Consider the following 22418-nt stretch of genomic DNA (forward strand, 5'->3'; position numbering starts at 1 on the left):
AAACAAAGTATGACAACAATTTAATCTTACTTAAGTCATCAACAGATATGGTTAAACTTTATTCCTTCCTTCACAGGGAATTCACAAGTTCAAGAATATAATAATGATGAAATGAGAAACATTAAAAATTTAAGAAAGAAAAACATCAAACAGATTATCTATGAAAATGTTCATAATAATATCGTATCCAAGTAGGAATAAAAAGGGTGTTCTTTCTTTACGCAGCATAGTTTATTTAATTTTAGTCTGGTAATGATATTTGGAATTTGTCATTAACCCTTGACATTTGATTCCTATCCTGTAAAATCACATCACGTATTATTTGGGACCTTTTGCAAAACCTACGATTATGACTACCCATTGATACATTGTGTCAAACCTGTGTCAAGGGTCAAGGAATCCTAATGACCTCCAGACAGTAAATATAAGGCTCCACATTTATCAAGTTGAATATAATGTTTATTGAATGGATGCGAGACTATGGTATCCTTACAGTTAAACTTGCATGATCAGTTTCCAAACCATCTGGAAAGAAGATGTGTTTGACAGATTTGATATCAACTATATCTTCAATATGTTGATCTCCAAACTCATCTAGATATTGACCATAACACTGCCAAACAGCCAGGTTGTACTCCTGAAATATTTTATTTGAACCATATTTAATTAGGGTGACCCATCCAGCAATTGCTGATCATTTGGGACCCTCAGTCTACAGTGGTTTAATGCACAGGGCAAAGGCCCCTGCTTTAGCACTCCTAAAGGGGCCCTTCGACGCTGGGTAGTTGCATTGAACTGCTCATACTCTTGGCCCCTATAAGCTCCGAGGGCCCTGGGTTTAGTCAGTGAGTAATATGTATTATAAATCTATGTGTACATTCAACTCTAGTCTCCCAATAATGTAAACACTTGGTTGGGCATAATAGGTGTGGTTTCACAGACATTCTGATAATCTAGTAGTATGTTATTACTAATGGTAAACCAGACCTTTGGGTTTTGAGAGAGTTTCCAGAGAGTCCAGTATTTGGGAGGAGAAGACTGTATGAAGTTATATACATTAGTACATCATCAGCAGAGGCCTACGTAACTTAGTACTTACTTTAATTGAAACAAGAAAATCACCCATTTCAATTAGTTTTTGCTGGTATAAAACTTTTGGCAGTCGACCTTCAAATGAGTTCCACAATTTGAATAGTGAATCAGACCTTTTATGTACAAAAGAAATTGTTTAAACATTTATATGAATGGCCAGTGCCATTCCTTTTTAACGCCACAGTCAAAAACTCATGCCTCCTATTCCTAATCCTATCTATAATGTCAGCCTACGCCTACCATAGGTAGAGGCATTAATTGAGTTGCAATTAAGTAGGGCTTGCCTAAATAGACTTGTTTATTAATATCCTAGCTAGTAGGCTAGGGCCTATGCCTAGGCCTATTCATTATTTATTATTAATAATAATAATACTAGGCCTAGGCTAGGCCTAATATTTAAAAGCTAGGCCTAGGCCTAGGTTGAGATTATTTATTTAGGCCTAGTTTTAGAGATTATTTACATATTTTGTTATTAAATAAGGAGGTCAAAAAATATTTATTTTTGCGAGATTTCAGCTAGGCTTAGGCCTATCGTACTCGCATAAAACCACAGGGGAAGAATCAATCTCACCCGCGAGACGTTGATTGAGCCTCGGCCTTCCGTCCATGTTTGGTCTTTCCCACAGACGATGTTTTTCTTATTAATTGTCGGAAAAGTTTAGATTCTTCGTTGAATGCATTAATCACGGGGTTAGATTTACTATCATAGAAGTTAGATGTTGGTAGTTTTTGGGTAAGAACAGCTTTATGCTGTAAGGTTGCAGACATTTTACGAAACCTTTCAATCGCATTGCCACAAAATTAAAATCGTCAGGCAGTAGTTTATAATTGAACTGCGGCTGCGCACTACTTGCTTTTTGTTGCTATGTGTTAAGTTCATACTTAATGGTTCAATGAGCACATTGTATAACGCCTTTTGTAATATACTTTTATTACATTTTTTAACATAATTTATACATTAAAAGTCTTATAAAAATGATTATTTATGATGAACTAATATTTTGTATTGTACTAATAAATTAATAAAAACATTGTAACGCATTTAGTAGTAAATTTAAGTTACCTTTGATGGATTACTTACAGGAAAATAATAAGTAACAGTTATGTAACAGTTATGTAATACAATAAAACTGTATTATTAAAATACTGTAAGCTCCACGTTTTGTACACAAAAAGTACATAATTCAAAGGGTGGAATTTGAATTTTGTGAAATACATTTATTGAAAAATTGCTGTTTTTCATAAATTTCAATCCATTTTTATGGTTCAAAACATAGATTAAATGTAATGCAATATCTATAAAAAAATCTTTACACAATAATTATAGTACCGGCTTATTTCTACAATGCATTTGGAGTCTAACCGTTTGTTTTAACATTACATTATCTCCAATGAGATAGATTAAAAATAAATAGAGGACCGCATACAAAAATAGTTTGTAGAGCTAGCTATTGGTTTGAAAAAATGATGTTTGTTTTGATAATATTTTGACAGGACTTAAAGTAATTTAAGTTAAATCAAATTAACTAAAACATTTTTACAACAAAAGTATTTGTAAAATTACGACGGATAGTTTCACATAAATTAATAAATGTATGAGATTACAAAAAGTTAAATGTTATAAATTAATATAAAAATGAATATAGAGTATCACGGTGTGACATCACAACGATAGAGAGCGCTGCATGGTTGCTAGCCAACCAAAAAATGTGTTAAACGCTACTATAAAAACAAATATTTAGTGATCTTTCGAAATTTTAGTTTGTTTTTATTGAAAATTATTAATTATGTTTTCAAATGACTACTTCAATAAGCCTATTCCAAACCATTGGTGACCTTGGAGCCACCCACTGTCGTGACGTCAGCACCGTGATACTCTATACTTAAGAAAATTTACAATTACAGTATTAACAAACGGTAGATTTATAGTATAATAATATATACATAATCCAAGATTCCTTGTTCATATTATCTTTTGTTGTTATGCTCGAAATTTGTTACATGGTGAAATGTTGTATTTCATTTGCGGACGACGATCGGTGCCAATTGACCGTCGATGTTTTACATATATTGTCCGTAGAATCAAATCATTGTATCCCCTCTTGTAACCTGAAAAAAAAATAATAACAGAAATTAAAAGTACAAAATAAAAACCATGATACTGTTTAAGAACGTGAAAAGAAAGTAGTATATATAGTATAGATAAGATAGGCAATTTGATGAAAATATACCCTTGCTTCAATATATTCCACTCTCCTTTCCAAAGATGTCAATTTTTCATTTAACAATGTCAGTCGAGATCGGCATGATATATCTGTATATAAAAAAAGTTATTCATAGATAAATGAAAATCATGGCTTTAAATAATAATAAACAATTTATATTTAAATTAAAGTACAAAAAATAATGATAATGATATGATGTATTATCATTATTGTAAGATATGTAGGGCTACTACTACTAGTAATAGACATGATGATTATTATTTCGTCATCATAGTCGCACATCTAATAGTTCAGGGTTGCTAGACATAGAAGCTAGGCCCACTTAGCAGTAGCCTAGACGGTAGTAAACGACCGTATCCACGCCGCCTAGCAGCTGTACACACACAAACCGTTGGTTGGGAGTGGGCTGGGTGGGCTCAGCCGAACGATGCAATAAAACTACTCAAAATACAAGCAAAATAACTACCAAATGAGTTCAGAAAGTCGGCAATTTTCTTGATACTTGTTGTAATTATTTCAATATACTCTCGATTTGCCCAATCTTCATGAATCTGCTTTTGAACAGCACTTTGCTGCGGCCTAGAAGGTGCCATTTTGTACCTTTTTATTATCCGGAAGTAAATAAATTTAAAAGGCATTACTTATATACTGCCCTCTATAGTTTCGATTAGATCAAAACTTTTTTTTGACATAAAATTCGATTACGTTTTTATAAACAAACTGTAAATAGACACAAATGTAGTAGGCGTTTTTCTCTTCGCATTTCGTGATAAAAACAATAATTGTAAATATAATTAGATTTTGTAGAAAATAAACTCAAAGCGATATGACGATTTTGCAAACGAAAATTAAAGCAATTAAATAACGACAAAATGAGTAGGCTATTTATGTAATACTAATTATTATGGCGCGCTTAAAATAACATATGATCAATTATTTACTTAGAAAAATAGATCATTATATTTAAAATGAGATTCTGTACGTAGCCAGGCTTTATTTCTTCCTTTTAATTGCAGTACATCACGCAAAGAAGCATATAGAATACACTAAGTATTCTTAATATCGAACATTTATTTACAAATTGACAAAGTCTAGTACAAAGTGTTAATTAATTGGTAACAAAGGCTGATACGTGATGCTGCATGTAATGTTGAAATGTTTATTTAATGCAGTTATTAATTGTGTGACTTAATTAAATTCCAAGTTTGTTTGTTACGTGTTCAAAATGTTTTATTTATTGTGTGGGAGGGACGATTTTATTCCATGAAACATATCCTTAATTGGTCTGTCGGTTAATTAATAAAACCGATTAACAACAGTTTTCTATTTAAAAGAAAACGATGCAAGTACACAAAATAATCTAAATCAGACTCGGCTGTCATGTCGTGTGTATATTACCATGTACAGCGCGCTCTATTTACCGAAGGCAGGCGTGGCGTTCCATATCCAGACTGTTTGTTGTTGTTTTCGGTGGAAATCACGGTAATCACACAGTCCAGATTATTCCAAGGTTTTTGCTGTTTTTACGACTTTATTATTGAAATCTAGCTAACATGTTAAACTGTTGGTTGGCGTATGTTGATAACTTCAAATGCAAAGTAAAACAATGAAGTAGTAAGTGGTATTTAGTTTGTTGAATTCGTAGGCCAAAGGCTAGGCCTAGACTATCGATCGAATGACAGCTGACATATTCTGTCACGACACGGGGTCATGCAGGTTAACTGCCCTGTACCTTGTAATCTGCATGTGTTGGTATTCTTAATGTTATGCGGGCTGAGAGGTTAGCTATACTACAGTAGTGGGCCTATATAATATTATTTTAATAACCATAACTGTCTTCCATTTGTTTCTTAGATAAAAAATATTTGTTTTAAATAATAGCATTTTGCATATAGCATATAGCCCTATCTATAATATAAGAATTGCACAATAAATAAAATATGTTATTATATTAGGTTAGAATGCTACTACAATGAATGACCATGGAGTAAAGAATATTCTTTACTCCATGGAATGACTTACTTTAGCTAAATACTTACATTAATATTTCTATGAATTTATTATTCTCAGTTTTGATTGTAAATAAAGAATAACTACTGTATGCTACATAACAGACAATAAGCCTGCATAACCAGTTTGTTCAATATACAGTGTTTATTATGGAACGCCGTTTACGCAACATTTCGATGATATGAATTTTATGACGCGATATGTGAATGAAATGCATTGATACAGGGTATGAATTGAATGGCGTGATATATGAATGAAATGTTTTGAATTTAATTCTTTGAATTGAATGTTTTGAATGAAGTGTTTTAAATGAAATGTTTTGAATAAAATGTTTTGAATGAAATGCATATCGATGCATTTCATTCACATATCGCGTCATAAAATTTATATCATCGAAATGTTGCGTAAACGGCGTTCCATAGTTTATTATTATCATATCAATATCATTATAGAATCACTTATTGTTATCATTTTAAATTGTTATGGCATATTTGTATGTGTTTATCTGTATTTTATTTTACCTGTTTTCAATGTTGTATTGTTTTATGTTTTAAACAAACAAATAAATAAACTAGAAAGCCACTCCGAGAGGGCATACCTCCGCCTACTGTAAAATTCTCCTACATAAAATTTCTCTGGTAAAAAATATATATATATATATTTGTGTGTGTCTTAATGCTGTTTGTGATTTAGGCTAATTTCATTACAAGCATGTGTATGCGAGTTTGGTGTAATGGTTATGTAACAAGCTTTTCAATTAACAATAGCTTCAGTTGACTAACAATAGAACAGCAACGCGAAAATCAAACGAGTGAATTTGAAAAGAAATAGGTTTTTTAAACTACTCGCATCAAAAAACGTGCACATTAAATCAAATTATGATTTAAAATTACAAATCACAAATTATAACTCTTGCCTCTTGTTCAAAAATGAAGTTTTTTGGACAAGTAGTTCTCGAGAAAATAAAATTTCAGTTTACTTGTTACTTTAAGACTGCTCGCCGGCTTTTGAAAAATTCTGTCCTATCTTTTAACACTAGCAGGTCTAAACAAGTATACTAAAAAGTGGTCCAGAATTGGGAATGTGGTCCCAAATGGTCCCAAAATTTAATGGAATGGTCCTTGACCACATATCTATCTGTCTATTCATTTTGGTAAAGATCTTGTAATTACTGCTTGAGTAATCCTGCTAACAAACAAACAAACAAACACACGCTACCGATTACATATACCTCCTTGGCGGAGGTAAATAAAAGGCTTTTGTTTAAATTTATCAAACATTCTTCTTAGCAAAAAATATCTTGTTTCTAAAGCAAATTTTTATTATATATTATATATTTTATACTCTTAAAATCTTAGAAGACAAAGTCCATTTCATAAGATAAAAAGAACTGGTTTGATACATAAAGCCTTGGTCTTAAGCACTTTCTTAATGAACTATCTTAACCTAGCAAAAAAGATTGCAATACCAGCCGTAGCCTAGCTAGAGTAAATAATGTATTTTATTCCCTGGATATTAAAGCATAGAACCAATGCATTCATCAACTAGTTTTACCATTCAATTTCCAATATTTATTTAGATGAATACCTGTAGGCACTTTGTAAACATTGTACTGTAGATAATAATAATACAGACAACAAAGGATATAGAGAATATATAGTCATTTGATATATACAATATTCGAGGCAAAATTAACAAAAGTATCAGTTACCTAGCAACCTTTGTCAACACAGACAAAGCTGGAAATATCGTACGAAAATAAATCTTTCCTCTTTTATGTTGCTGTGGTTACGTATTCCATCTGCCATCAGCATTGTCAACAATGTCGATTTTTTTCTTCAATAATTTTCATGCTGATCTGATAATCCTAATGCCACTACTGTGTCATACTAATGTCACCATCGTGTCAGTCATCCAATTTCCGTAGCACATCTAATGTTAGCCTTTTTAATTACATTTCTCAAACTACAGTTTTTTTACACAGACGCGTGTAAATAGACAGCATAAATGGATTTTGGACAACTGCAACTTTTTAAAATATATACAACATTTCTTCTTTTTTACACTTTCATTAAAGTTTATCCCCACGGTGTCAATATATTAAGAATATGTCCGCTGCTGACTTGTGACATCCAGATTGTAATGAACCAACTGATGCCTCGGCCATAAATAACTCTCTTGTGCATAAACTAACAAATTAGAAAACTTCTGCTGCAGGTCTTTCTAAAAATAAAAATTGTACATTCGTACGTACACTGCTTTTAAGTCCATACTTAAGGCAAGAAATTTAATCTATTGCAATGAAATACGTAAATCAAAAACGCTATTTATGATTTGTAACGCTAAGAAAATATTTATGTGTTTAAGAATTTTGAAATGATATATTGGATGATTCTTAAATGTATAAATCTAACTAAACACTTTGATACATTATAAACATTCTGATAAATTATAGAAATCTCCAGGGTAATGTACCCACGCCAGGGTAATGTACCCACGCCAGGGTAATGTACCCACGCCAGGTTAATGTACCCACGCCAGGGTAATGTACCCACGCCAGGGTAATGTACCCACGCCAGGGTAATGTACCCACGCCAGGATAATGTACCCACGCCAGGGTAATGTACCCACGCCAGGGTAATGTACCCACGCCAGGGTAATGTACCCACGCCAGGGTAATGTACCCACGCCAGGGTAATGTACCCACACCAGGATAAAGAACTTGATTTGTTATTATAGTCTTTGGTAAAATTTAAAAATTCATTCCAGATTTTAAATGAACAATGCCACGCATGCTTAACCCGGGTGACAGCGAACTTTTCAGTTTCATCATTTGAAGTCGCTTTAGGAAATGTTTTAAAACTTACAGATGAACTTGCCTTCTTTGTTCTGTTAGGCTTTGTTCTGTTAGGCTTTGTGAGTGGAATAGAAAGTTGTGACCCTTTAGTTAGCATTGAACCCTGGACCTTGGGATTGGAAGGCAAGCATGTTAATCACCAAACTTTAGCTCCAATACAATTAAATTAAATCAAAAACATCTGAATATTTGGGCACATCACATTTTTTGTCACATAAAGTTTGATAGTGGAGACAGATCTTAATAGGAAGTGAAGTAGAAAAAGTTGTGATCCCTTGTCAGCATTGAACCTTGGACCTTGGGATTGGAAGGCAAGCATGTTAACCACCAATCTACCGCTTCACTACAACCTGTCATTCAATCAAAAACATCTGATTATTTCATACTTGTTTTGAGGAAAAAATCTGTATCTGAAATCTGAAGATGTTTTTTTTGACACTTTATGAGGAAAAGTTGAATTATGTGAATTTGAGCATTTCTCATTATTTTGTTTGACTGATGTCACATTAGCCAATAGACAGTGATGTTTTTAACGTTTATTCTGACACTTAGTGTCATGGTAACGATAGCTGGAGGATCAGATTGATAAAATGTGTGCTTGCTAAAGTTGATATTGCTGCAGGATTAGTAAGAAAGTATTTTAATTGTCATCATTAATATCAAAGTTAGTCATTATAGAGGTGCTTTTAAATGCTTGTAATGTACGCCTACAGCATTTCTTGTAGAGGGTGATTGGATTTTATTCAAAAGGGGCTTGTCACAATAGAATTTGTCTTTTTTACAAACATGTCAGGTTTTAAAATTTAAAGTATCTTTATCGTTAGGATGAATGTGACTTTGACAGCTGCTTGTGAGTGATGACACTTGCAGCTGTATAGTCTACTCAATGTTGCACATTAATGTTCCTCTCCTATGGAAAAAAATATTTCGTTTGAAGTTGAATAATATCTAAAACACTGATAATACATTTTCTGAGATTCAATTTAATTTCTATTTGAAATTGGTTTTTGGAGAATAACTTGAACCACAGTGGAATTCAAAATAAAATTATGATGAGTTTGTAGATAAACTTGAAACGTAATTAGGATGCGGCGGCGAACCAGTTCTGAGAGTGAGACATCGTCCTTGACTGACCTCCTTTCTTTCATGTCCAGTTAGAATTCCATACTTATATAAATATCCATGAGATGCTCCGTTAATAGCGATAATGAGAAATTACCAAATAATGAAATTTCAGTAATAGCATTTCAAAAACAGCAATGAAGCTGTCGCGTATGAAGCGTTGTGATTTGGCAGTTTGAATGCGATAATTAAGGACGTCTTATCGTTCAAATACATCTAAAATGAGTTTACACAGAGTGAGTGAACGAGTCAATCACTGCAGCACAAGTTAAAATACTTGTGTTGAATTGAGCACTTTTAGTTGTGCTACTGATTTGCTTACATACAGTACGTTTTTGTTTAAGCGTCTTTAATGACGACAGATTTTATTTGGTAAGGTAAGCTTTTTTTGATGTACCGTTTCTTAATGATCTGCATGATTTATATCCCACCTGTTTGTCTAAGCCAAATAAATAAATTCAAAAGTCTTTATTACCTCATTTTGCAAACATAAGCCTCTGCTTTGCTTAATTTCTTCCTATGCTCATTGTGGGTAGGTTTATCGTAACAGCATTACGGGATACACAGCTTTCAGCATATTAAGAGAGTTTTATCCCTACAGCCTTTACTGTTTTAGCCAGTAAAACATAGGATTCTTCAGGCAGCAGTATTGAGAGTTATATCCCTACAGTATTTCACTATAATAGTTTACACCAGTGAAATATAGCCTATTGAGTTTAGACTTTCGCTGGAGTTTTTTTCATGACTACTGGCAGTATACGGTTTTACCGTTTATTCCTATTGAGAGAATATATCGAGTGTACTAGGAAAACTAGCCTACATCGCTATCTATTCAAAAGTTTCATAGTTTCCCTGTAGTTTTTTCATTATTATGTTTTGGAGAAACTAGGATTGTTTAACCAGCAAGTGTTGCGTAAAATATTCTTTACTGCACAATTTTGGATGATCATACAAAAAATAGTAGGTACTACTCTAAAGATCAAAATTATATATTTAAATATTATTTTTATTTGTTTACTATTATGATAGGTTGTGTGTATCAAATTGTTCCTTATTTTATAATCATTTTGTAACGTATATCATAATATTAATAGACATATTTTATATTTATCTCTGGTGAACATTTTATTTTTATTTCAACTTTATTTATAGAGGGTAACCCTTCCAGCTGAATCCGCAGGTCAGCTGATATCCAGGGGCCCTCTTAAAAATGACAAAATATATAAAACTATACTTAACTAATACGAATCTACTATAAATATTTAAATTTAAAACAATTAATTATCTAAAAAAATAATTATCTAAACAAATATTCAATTAGACAATTACGATAAAATGTGTATTTTAAAATTAAATTTAAACGAGTTAATATTGAGGGTCTTGTCCCATTGAGAGCGATTTAGTTCACTTGTTGGAAAGGGAGGAGTTGGAAGGGGGAGGAGTTGTCTCTTGCCTGTCTTGTGTTCGTATTAATAATTTATAATGTTCATGTCTTTAAATACTGTGTGTTCTTTTTATATTGGGTACAAGAAAAACAATAATACATCAGATGGGACAAATTGTATTGTGGTATATTCCAAAATCTAAAATAAAAGCTTAACTATGACAGTGATAAAGTACTCAATCAATGTTGACAGGTAATATAATGCATGTGCATTTATCGAACCTCATCAGCCGTGGCGGAACAAAGGTTTTTTTTTACTAAATTAGTTTTCAAAAAACAGAGCAATGTTGAAATGAATACATTAACCGAGATGGCATTGTAATAACTGACACCTCTCTCGCTTCAGATGTCTAAAGAGGAATTTTATGGAATTATTTATTGATTACCTTATGTTTTAGGTTTTATTTGATAACATTGCCATCTATTTTTATTTACTGTAAATAATCTATGGATACTTTAGAAAACCCCTTTAATCCTGCTTTTAATGTAAAGTATAATATATTGTTACTATTATTATTATTATTTATTGGACAATTATATAACACCCTAAAGGCCTAAACAGAATAACTTTCATTAAAACTTTAAATTTAAACTTAAAATTGTTAAATTATTTCACATAAAAACCCTATTTTTAATTTAAATCTAACGTTATGCGGAAATCTTAAGAAAAAAAATATTACTTATTTTTTAATATAAAATCATAGTCAATAACTGAATTGATTTAAAAAAAATAATATCAATCAACAACATAATAAAAACATGTTACAACATTACTAATTAATTTCCATTATATCGGCGAGTGGTTTACAGTTTCTTTATTCGGAAAAAAAAAATATTACTAATAATATTATTAATATAAAATCATAATCAAAGACTGAATTGACTGAATTAACTTATTCATTCATTAATTTATTCCTTCCCCGAAACCTTGACTCAGAAATACCGGGATGGTGTCCGGCGGGGGATAGTTTAACCCTAGCTTAAGTTAGTGCATGCTTCATTTACACTCTATTCTTAATTCTGGCCCCGAAACCTTGACTCAGAAATACCGGGATGGTGTCCGGCGGGGGATAGTTTTACCTTAGTTAAGCATAGTTAAGCTTAGTTAAATTTTTTTTTTCACATTATTGATTGTCTTCATCCCCGAAACCTCGACTAAGAAATACCGGAATGGTGTCCGGCGGGGGATAGTTTATTACCATTAGTTAAGGTCTTATGTTAAGCACCTAGAGGGGTCAGTGATCCATTAGGCGCTATATAAATACTGTTTATTATTATTATTATTATTGATTTAAAAAAAAATTAACATCAATCAACAACATAATAAAAACATGGATTAAAATACTGTAAGGTTCGTTTACAACATGAATTACAACATTCAGTATATCGTCGCCGGGCAGTTTATTTCTTTACGATGTAAATAATCATTATAATAATACATTTATATCTTAACAGAGGAAAGAAGATACGTTTGTCTATTATGAATTTATTCAAAGCTGAGAAGAGGCTTCCATCTAAGAGCGACGTTGAAATCGTCCAAGAATGTCTGCTCACAGAACTAGAACAACAAATTGTAGACGTGGAAGAAGTTGAAAAGGAGCAAAAGGAAGCCGTGGAAAAAGCATCCAAATGCACATATCAAGCGGATTACTCATGGTTAGCCAACCGAAAGATACAACATTATCAAATACCGGTGCTAGAAAGACTACAAATAGAGGAGTTATGTTTATCTGTTAAGCCGTCAGAAACGAGACAAATCATAATGAGATTTAGAATGTTATTAACGAGGAAAACGGCGTTGGAGGATGTTGCTCCGGTTCTGATTTCCGTGATAAAACAAATTATTCAAGAACGCAACAAAGAGGAGAGTTTTTCCGAGTGGTTAGTTCGAAGGTCGTCAAGTTTGGTGTCGTTGAGATCGAACGTTAGAGTTTCACCTGTGAACGATTCGACAGATCAAACGAATGAATCTAAAAATAGACACCAGTGTTTTATAACAAACTCAACAACAGTAATTAGTTTCTGTAATAACCTTGATGATTTACCAGTATAGACATCGGCACATTTTTGCATTTCAATTACGGAACATTCTCTATTAAAGGCATCAATGGTGAAAATGGAAAAACTGTAAATTACAAAATGTACTTGTGCCTTATCTACAGATAGGTAAATTAAGGACACATATAAATTTTATATTTCAATTGACTTTAGAAGACGTCATGTCAGGAGTGACAATTAATTACGGTAAAATAAACAATCCAAATTGATGTTTGCCACGATTAGTCTGGTAAATTGAATTAAGTGAATATTGATGTTTAAATGAGAAGATTATCTTACATAGGTTTTGAGTACAGACTTAAAATCATTAAAGGATTATGACAAAATTATTTCACTGCAATTACTGCAGTAACTACATTGTTTACTGCAATAACGTATGATTTCAGGCAATAAACAATTTGCATGGTTAACCCATAGAGGAATATTTTCTCCATGGTTAACCAGATAAAAGCTTGCTAGTAATCGCATAAACAAGTTAATAATGAATAAACAAAGTATAGTTACTGCAGTAATTGCAGTTGACTAATTTTGACAGATGGTCCATTCTACGCTTCCAACGTTATTTCGTTTTTACTAAGAGTACACTTTAAAATGAGTGCTATATTACTATTAGTGCACTATTGCATGATGGTAAATGGTGCTAACTGTGCATTAATGGCACTATTGTATGATATCTATGCAGGGCACACTATAGTATTAATTATTATATTATGTGAAAGCAATCATTTCAATTAATTACCAAATTTTCCTCTCATTTTGTTTGCTTGAAATGGTCAGTAAATGTATTATTTAATTAAATACCAATGTTTTATTTGGCAGTGTACAATACTTATAGGTCTACAATTTCTTTGCGTTAGTTTTGAATGTTTGTCTCTAAATTTTAATAATTTTATCAAAGTATACTGTACATGCTTTGTATTGAAATGCTTGCCCAATGATCCGAAAATCATAACGCTACTAATCAAACGAATTATCCAGTTAAAAAAGTACTGAAGAAGTCTGACTATAAACAAAGTTAACTCCACTGCGCAAGGCCATTTTTACAAGATGCCAAACTATATATATGTTAAAAGATAAATAGATAAAGTGAACAGACAAACAATACTACTAAACTGTGAAACTATAATAAATAAACTCAAAGGGTATATGATTTGTTTAAAGAAAATCTTATCTGATATAGTGACCATAATAAAAATAAAACTGGATCATCTATAAAAACTACCTCTTATAAAGATAAATTGGAAGGATCAGTTGGTGCTAATTGAGTGAGTTTTTGAGGAAGGGCCTACATACGTGAGTTAAAATAATTACATCGTATCATACAACTATATCACATTACAACATATCACATCACAACATACATTACGATTGTAACATCAAACTTTCATTGTAGTCGTTCTCACTTTCAACTTGCAAACATGAAACCAACATACCATTAAAAATCAAATCAAACTTGTAATTTACACGCTCACATTTTGTTTCAATAACTCGTTAACAAAATGTGTTTGATCAAAAGCGTGGTAATCCAACACCAATTCTTCGGCAACCTGACTTCTACAAATTAATCATAAAAGGTTTCATCTATTACAACATAATTCCTTAAAATTCCATCGCAAACGTGTTTGCTGATGTTTCAAAATTACTAACAACGATTTTTGTGAAATTCCTTTTACTATTAATTACAATTATGATTTGTTATGGCTTGCTAGCGCAATAAACGCTTTTGGTTTGTGAATGTTAAATCTTATATGTATGTCTACATTAAAGCTCTGTCTACACTATCAAATTTATATGCCCAAATATGGTAGTGATATGGGCACATCACATTTTGTTGTCACATCAATTTTGACAGAGCCTTAGAAGTAAGAAAAAGGTAGGCTTACACTGTAGGATATTGAACCTTCTATTGCTTAAATCAAATTGAATATTAAATAAATTATTAATTATGATTTTTGATGGCGATATCACTAGCGTAATAAAGGCTCTCTTTTGGTTTGTGAATATTAAATGCTTTATTGTATGTCTATATTGAGAAGTAAGAGAAGGTAGGCTTACACTGTAGGATATGAACCTTCTATTGCTTAAATCAAATTGAATATTAAATAAATTATTAATTATGATTTTTGATGGCGATATCACTAGCGTAATAAAGGCTCTCTTTTGGTTTGTGAATATTAAATGCTTTATTGTATGTCTATATTGAGAAGTAAGAGAAGGTAGGCTTACACTGTAGGGTATTGAACCTAGCATTGCTTCAAATTGAATATTCAATTCAATTAAATAAATCCAATTTACGTCTGTAGGCTCTGTATCGGTTTCTTCCCATTTATGCTTGGCATTCGTTTAACTTGAAATTTATCTCCGAAACATGAACTCGCATTTGTGTGTCAACATGGTAAACGACGCTAGTAAACACTACTAATGTAAATCTATTAATAAGACTTAAAATAACCTTTAAAAACATAAAACCTATAAAATATTTAGCCTTAAGTTGTTCTGCAAAAAATGAACGCGTGTTTGTATGTGAATATATTAGACTATGATTAGTGAACTACTAACTGTAAATGAAGATAATTGAAGACGATAAACACATGAATCTTTTAACCTTAAATTGCACTTGGATTGCTTACAGATAACAGCCACTAGATCAAATCTATTTAATCTTTAAATTGAAAACCTTTAAAAACATTTTAAAAACGTAATTACCATAAAGTTTAGCTCGTTTGTTAGGCGAGTTAAGCGAAGTCTGAATGACGCAAGGGCAAAGTGGGATGCTACTTTCAATCGCATTAGATCGTAAAGATAAATTACGTTGATCGTTACCGTTGAACGGCGCCCTAATTCAGGGGTATTATAACTCAAATGTTAAATGATATTCTTACTAACTGGTTGATGGTCATGTATACAAACCTATTCGACATTGGGTTACAGTCGATGACATAACTTGTGGACAAGTTTTATCAGATTGCAATACATATAAATAATAATTCAGTTGTAGGTAAATCATAGATTGTTTTTGTTTTTGGTTATTGTAACCACAAGAAATAAATTGGTGTGGTTGTCAACTGGGTTGTCAGAGGCCCCCTGTGAAACCAGCATATTTAATATTACAGCCCTGAAAATGTAAAATACAAAAGTAATGATTATCTCTAAATTTATTAATTATTGTTATTATAAGATATTCTTATTATGTATTGCTTAAAATATATGGTAAATGTCATGTGTTTTTAACACTAAATCTTGCATTAAACTGATTACAGTTTGGTCCTTAAGCACCAAACTTAAGCACCAATTTTAAATTTAATTGTAGCCTCATACTAGAGTATGTTAGGAACAGTTAGAATAGCTTGGCTATTTACTTAACTGTAGAATTATATACTTGAACAATACATAATTTGTTCAGGTTCCCCACAGGCAAGTTTCAGGGACTTGTTCACCTCAGGGGAATTGTCCTTAGAAATGAGTTTACTATTTATAAGCATTTGCAGATGTTTGTTATGATCTAATAATTCTACAAACTAAAGTACATACTTATATAGTACATACTTAGGTTGACTAGACACACCTTTCAAACCAAAATACTAAATTCTTATTTTTGTACACCGTTTCATTTTCCTCGTAAAAACAAATTGAATAATAATTCTACAAACTAAAGTTCATACTTACTAAAGTACATACTTACTAAAGTACATACTTAGGTTGACACACCTTTAAAAACAAATTACAAAATTTCTATTTTTGTTTCATTTTCCTCGTAAAAACAAATTTCATAAACGTCCGGTGTAGGCCTATCTAATAGTTCCTTATATAGAATAACAGATTAACATAATATTTCTTCCACTGAATTTATCTCTTATTTGTAAAGTACATACTTAGGTTGACACGGCAACATTGACACACCTTTTAAAACCAATTACTAAATTCCTATTTTTGTTTAATTTTCCTCGTAAAAACAAATTTTACAAATATCCGGTGTAGGGCTATCAAATAGTTCCTTATAACAGATTAACATAACGTTTCCTTCATAAATGTTAATACATTATTTGTATCACTAAGTGCAGTGTCACTGGATGTTAGCAAGGTCGACACTCAATTTATCCTCAAATTATTTCTCTCAACAACTTATGTTTGCAATGACAGTAATTAAGCTTTTACTGTGTAAATGGTTTATAGTCTATTAGCCTTATAATTGCAGAATGTTGCTTATAATAAACCTTGGATTCATGCTATTGTATATATACATTAATACTGAGATTAAGAATGGCCCTGTTTCTGCTGCCAATCCCAAATATACCGTATAAATATACCGTATATATACCGTATATGAAATTCGTGCACCGTTTCCGCTGCACATACTTCGTGGGTGGGCTGTAAAAAAAATTGGCTTTCATATACCCAAAATGCATTTTGTGAGACGGAAGTATGGATTGACCTAGAGTCTCGTGTAGTGAGGTTACATGACAAAAACAAAACAATGATGGTTTCTCAAAACGTCTTAGCATTGCTTTCTATTTTAAATCTAATGATCAGAAGTGGCAACGAATTTACATCGCACAAACAATCTAGAAATGTAGAATGGGCATTGACTACATTTATGCAAAGAAGACGACGGCGTTTGCCTTTAACTTTGGCCACAAATTCTGCTTTTATTTTGTTTGAGATACTTTTGTAAATCTCGGTATCTCTTCTGTTGCCATGTAGTCTCCCCCCAACCTTCGCTTCTCCCCACAATTGAATTGCAAAAACAGTTATTTCTTCAGTCCACAGTGATATTTTGATCTGTTGCTTGCTTATTATACACGTGTGTGTCAATGCAGCAGAAAAACAAACGCGTCACGCTCTGTTAGTTTTTGACCTCATGTCATGGGCCGGGTCACATATACGGTATATTTTGAGTGCAGCAGAAACGGGGTACGAAATATACGGTATATTTTGGAATATACCGTATAATATCCACAAACGATGGGGATATTTATGCGGTATATATACCGCATATATATACGGTATATTTTTTATGAGACCCATTTCTGCTGCCAAAAAATATACCGTATATAAAATATACCGTATATATACGGTATATTTTTGGCAGCAGAAACGGGGCCAATGACGTATATATAGATGGGAGGTGGACCGGGGATGGATGGAAGATGGCGATGGATGGACAGTGGAATGGATGGGATGTAGATGACATTATTACAATAATATCCTCAAATCTGTTGATACAAATTGAACTCTAGACTATTTAATTTTCACACTATTTATATCATGGTATCCCTACAAATTGAAAACAAATGATGGGAAGATTTACTACATAAAAACAAAAACAAGTTTATTTTTAGAGGCCGTTAATGACATTACAAATTTGCCTATCCAAAACTCCATTTAATTGACAACAAAAGTTGGTTACAAATCTACGTGCTCAAAAACAAAGTTTATTTTTAGAGATATTAATGACATCACTGCAGGGTTAGGCGACAACTTGGCATCTGATTACTAAGCATAACACACCGCATCACATGGGTCTAGCATCAATAGGCATGTTAATCTCTTCATCATCATTATGTATATTAGACAAGCATACTAAAGCTCTGTCTACACTATCAAACTTTATGTGACAACAAATGTGATGTGCCCGTATATGGACATGATGATGTCATATCACTACCATATTTAAGTACATCAGTACCATATTTGGGCATATCACTGCCATATTTAAGCATATCACTACCATATTTAAGTATATCACTACCATATTTGGGCATATCACTGCCATATTTAAGCATATCACTGCCATATTTAAGCATATCACTACCATATATAAGCATATCACTACCATATTTAAGCATATCACTACCATATTTGGGCATATCACTACCATATTTAGGCACATCACTACCATATTTGGGCAAATCACTACTATATTTGGGCATTTCCAATCCTGGATCATGGCTTGTTTGTTCATATTTTCTTTTCCTTCCAATAAAAAAAAAATCAACCAACTATAAAATCAATCTAAACGCTTCAATTTACATAATCTATAATATCAAATATAGTTGTCATGGCAATACATTAAGAATGCATTAAGAAAACCAACAGTGACAATAAAATATTATTTTTATAACAGCTAATGTTACGACCACTACTGAGAGAAACATTAATACTGCCCCCTACAGTTCTATTAATAGATCCATAGAATGTGCGATTGTTGATGAATCATGAAGGACTTATTGTTAGTTTAGACTTGAGAACTAAAGCTTAAGAAGCATCACTTATAAGTATATTGTTTTCTTGTAGAAAAGACATCCCGTACTAGATTGAAACTTAACACAATCCTATAAGTAGATCTTATTCTGTACAAACTATGTCACTAGTCACGGAGGAACGTTTTAATTATTCTATAATGGCTCTTGTGGTTTTGATATTTTATAAATAAAGTTGTGATCAGTTTTAATGGCAAATCATGAAAAAAATACAGCAGACGCAGAACAACTACAACAGACATTGAAACATAGTCTAGCAGAACCTAGGAAACCATGACAACAACCTAACAAATATTAGCAGCCGACCCTAACAACAACTAACAACTCCCTAACAACAACTAACAACTCCCTAACAACAACTAACAACTCCCTAACAACAACTAACAACTCCCTAACAACAACTAACAACTCCCTAACAACAACTAACAACTCCCTAACAACAACTAACAACTCCCTAACAACAACTAACAACTCCCTAACAACAACTAACAACTCCCTAACAACAACTAACAACTCCCTAACAACAACTATGGCATATAGCTTTAAGTAGAGAATTATTATTATTATTATTACTATGGCATATAGCTTTAAGTAGAGAATTATTATTATTATTATTACTATGGCATATAGCTTTATTATTTATAGCTTTAAGTAGAGAATTATTATTTCTTTAGTGTATTAAATTTAATCAGTCTAAAAAACATTATTAATACAAATAATTGAATTAACTTATTCAGGTGTATTAAATAAAGGCTTTAACATCTCTGCCAGTCACTTACAAACACTTTTATTATTGATGTGTTTTCATAAGTTGTTTAAGATACACAATTTACTACTTATAAGAGTTATAAATTGGTCATTGAGAATTATGACATGCCTTCATTTTCATGTCATTTGGACATGTTGTTTCAATGCGTTAAGATATTAAATGTAAACATATTACAGTAAATTTAAAGATATTAAATTTAAAGACATTAATGTTGTAAGTAAATCAACTGCATGTTATTTCATTCTGTGGCCGTCACTATGTCTACTACTACTATATGAAAAGTAGAAAGATAGGTGGCAGCAGACCATTTTTGTTCAATATCATGTTTTATTAATACCTTGGAAAAAGAAAGTTCTATTTTAAGTTATCTAGTTAATGTGAAAGTTTATTGAGAGAAGCTAAAATAGAAAAGACATAAATGAAGCTAAATTGACTAGGCTAGGCTACCAAAGACTGCAAGACCATCCAATCAGACAATTATGCAGATAAAAACAGATTATTATCTAGACCAGTGGCGCAAAGCAGGAAACCGAAGTAGCCCTCCAACACTGGAGGGCTACCACATATTTTATGCGGTAGGGCCCCCATAAGCCCCGGGTCCGCTGGGTTGAGCCAGTGAGCGCTCATAGCCATTATGCCACTGCTCAGGGCTCCCATAAGCTCCCGGGTCCGCTGGGTTGAGTAAGTGAGCGCTCATAGCCGTTATGCCACTGCTCAGGGCCCCCATAAGCTCCTGGGTTCGCTGGGTTGAGCCAGTGAGCGCTCATAGCCATTACGCCACATTAAAGTCCTGATAACGAACATTATTTTATCAATATATGCACATTTATCTGATAATAACCAAAACAAATGCATGTTAACACTTCATGAATATTCATATGTATTAACAGCTGTTAATATAACAATAAAGCTACTAAATCTATATTCTGATACTGTACTTTTTGTATGCGTTCATGCATAAATAAACTAAATGTTTAAGTTGTAAAATTTCATTTTGTAAAATGTATAGCCAAAAGGTCAATTAAAAACACTAAAACATATTCTTATTTATATTGTAATTTTTACGAATAAATTAATCTATGTAAATAATATTTATCTTCTTTATTCCTAGAATGACACATTAAAAGTCAAATGCAATTTATTTTTATTGTTATTTCTGGATTACGTTCTCACTTAAGTGAGAGGGAGAGACACACCTCACATGGAATAAAACAAATTGTATGGCAAGCCGTATGACTAATAACACATTGATTGGGAATTACTACATTATTGTCTTATGAATTCGGAGAAAAGCAGTCTAATATAGTAGTTCTTCAAGGTGTAAATATTACAAATAAATTAGCAATTAAATGTAATAGGTAGAAGACAAGTAAAGAGTCATGAAATATTAATGTTGATTAATGGCTGAATTTATCTGAGTTATCTAGGTTGTAGGTCTAGGTAATTCAAACAATTAAAGATGTATTTTCCCCAAAAAACATGAAAAATAAAGATTAATTAAACCAGATTTTGAATAGGTTATTTTATAGTTTTACATAATAAAGTTAATTAATCACTTCCTTAGAAAATAAATATTATAAAATGACAAAATAGATTAAATTCAACCAAAAATCCATTGGCTGGCAGTCAATTTTTTGCTTTAAATTACAGGTTTTCAGGTAAAATTAGTTTTCTGACCTCATTTTTGGTGAAAGTGGATAAATATTATGTTACATTCAAATAGCATATTAACATTATTTTTTTTTCAGGGTGACAACATTATCTTTAAGACTTTCCATATTAAAAAGTTGGTACAGTACTTTCCCTCTCTTGACAAAAAGAACAACATGAACAAATCTAACTTTTATTAGTTCTGAAGAGGTGAAGTACAACAGCCTAAATACAAGTAACATACCTATGAACAAAGGTTATACCAAAGCTCTTACTTATCATTCCCAGGGTGCTATTCAGTTTATACCACCATGCTTTATACACCAAGGAATGCAATTGACGTCGACGCCCACCATCCAATGATTGAACTTTTTTTAGAGCACAATTACAGTCCAATATGAACATATTTTTTTTAGCAATTTTTATAAAAACGGTTATTCAGCGTTATGTAACAGTGATGTAGCCACAAGAAATAATGTGGTGCGGTTTTCGCAAGAAAAGGGAACAATCTCTGTTCAAGCCATTGGGTTGAAAAGGGAACAATCTCTGTTCAAGCCATTGGGTTGAAAAGGGAACAATCTCTGTTCAAGCCATTGGGTTGAAATCGGAACAATCTCTGTTCAAGCCATTGGGTTGAAAAGGGAACAATCTCTGTTCAAGCCATTGGGTTGAAAAGGGAACAATCTCTGTTCAAGCCATTGGGTTGAAAAGGGAACAATCTCTGTTCAAGCCATTGGGTTGAAAAGGGAACAATCTCTGTTCAAGCCATTGGGTTGAAAAGGGAACAATCTCTGTTCAAGCCATTGGGTTGAAATCGGAACAATCTCTCAAGCCATTGGGTTGAAAAGGGAACAATCTCTGTTCAAGGCATTGGGTTGAAAAGGGAACAATCTCTGTTCAAGCCACTGGGTTGAAATCGGAACAATCTCTC

At 32.3% G+C, this 22418-nt stretch overlaps 3 protein-coding genes across 3 annotated transcripts in view; 1 reads left to right on the forward strand and 2 right to left on the reverse strand.

The window, feature by feature from the left end:
* LOC140058394 (cilia- and flagella-associated protein 54-like) overlaps positions 1–1172 on the reverse strand; it is a 43759-nt gene extending 42587 nt beyond the window's left edge. The window contains exons 1-2 of the mRNA XM_072103969.1: positions 1100–1172; positions 494–637 (exon numbers count right to left, since the gene is read on the reverse strand). Coding sequence (XP_071960070.1) covers positions 494–637; positions 1100–1126 — 171 coding nt within the window. The 5' untranslated portion in view covers positions 1127–1172. The remainder of the gene's footprint in view (positions 1–493; positions 638–1099) is intronic.
* Positions 1173–2289: 1117 nt separating this feature from the next.
* Positions 2290–3935, reverse strand: LOC140058669 (protein BRICK1-like). Its single transcript, XM_072104362.1, has 3 exons — positions 3784–3935; positions 3324–3406; positions 2290–3201 (listed from the first exon to the last, which is right to left on the reverse strand). Exons 1-3 carry the CDS (start codon positions 3908–3910, stop codon positions 3175–3177), a joined length of 237 nt encoding a protein of 78 aa, XP_071960463.1. The 5' UTR covers positions 3911–3935; the 3' UTR covers positions 2290–3174.
* Positions 3936–10908: 6973 nt separating this feature from the next.
* LOC140059324 (protein RD3-like) lies at positions 10909–14947 on the forward strand. Its single transcript, XM_072105202.1, has 2 exons — positions 10909–10943; positions 12206–14947. Exons 1-2 carry the CDS (start codon positions 10909–10911, stop codon positions 12801–12803), a joined length of 633 nt encoding a protein of 210 aa, XP_071961303.1. The 3' UTR covers positions 12804–14947.
* The last annotated feature ends 7471 nt before the right edge of the window (positions 14948–22418 follow it).

Source organism: Antedon mediterranea, chromosome 9 (assembly GCF_964355755.1).
Source record: "Antedon mediterranea chromosome 9, ecAntMedi1.1, whole genome shotgun sequence".
NCBI classification, from domain to species: Eukaryota; Metazoa; Echinodermata; class Crinoidea; order Comatulida; family Antedonidae; genus Antedon; species Antedon mediterranea.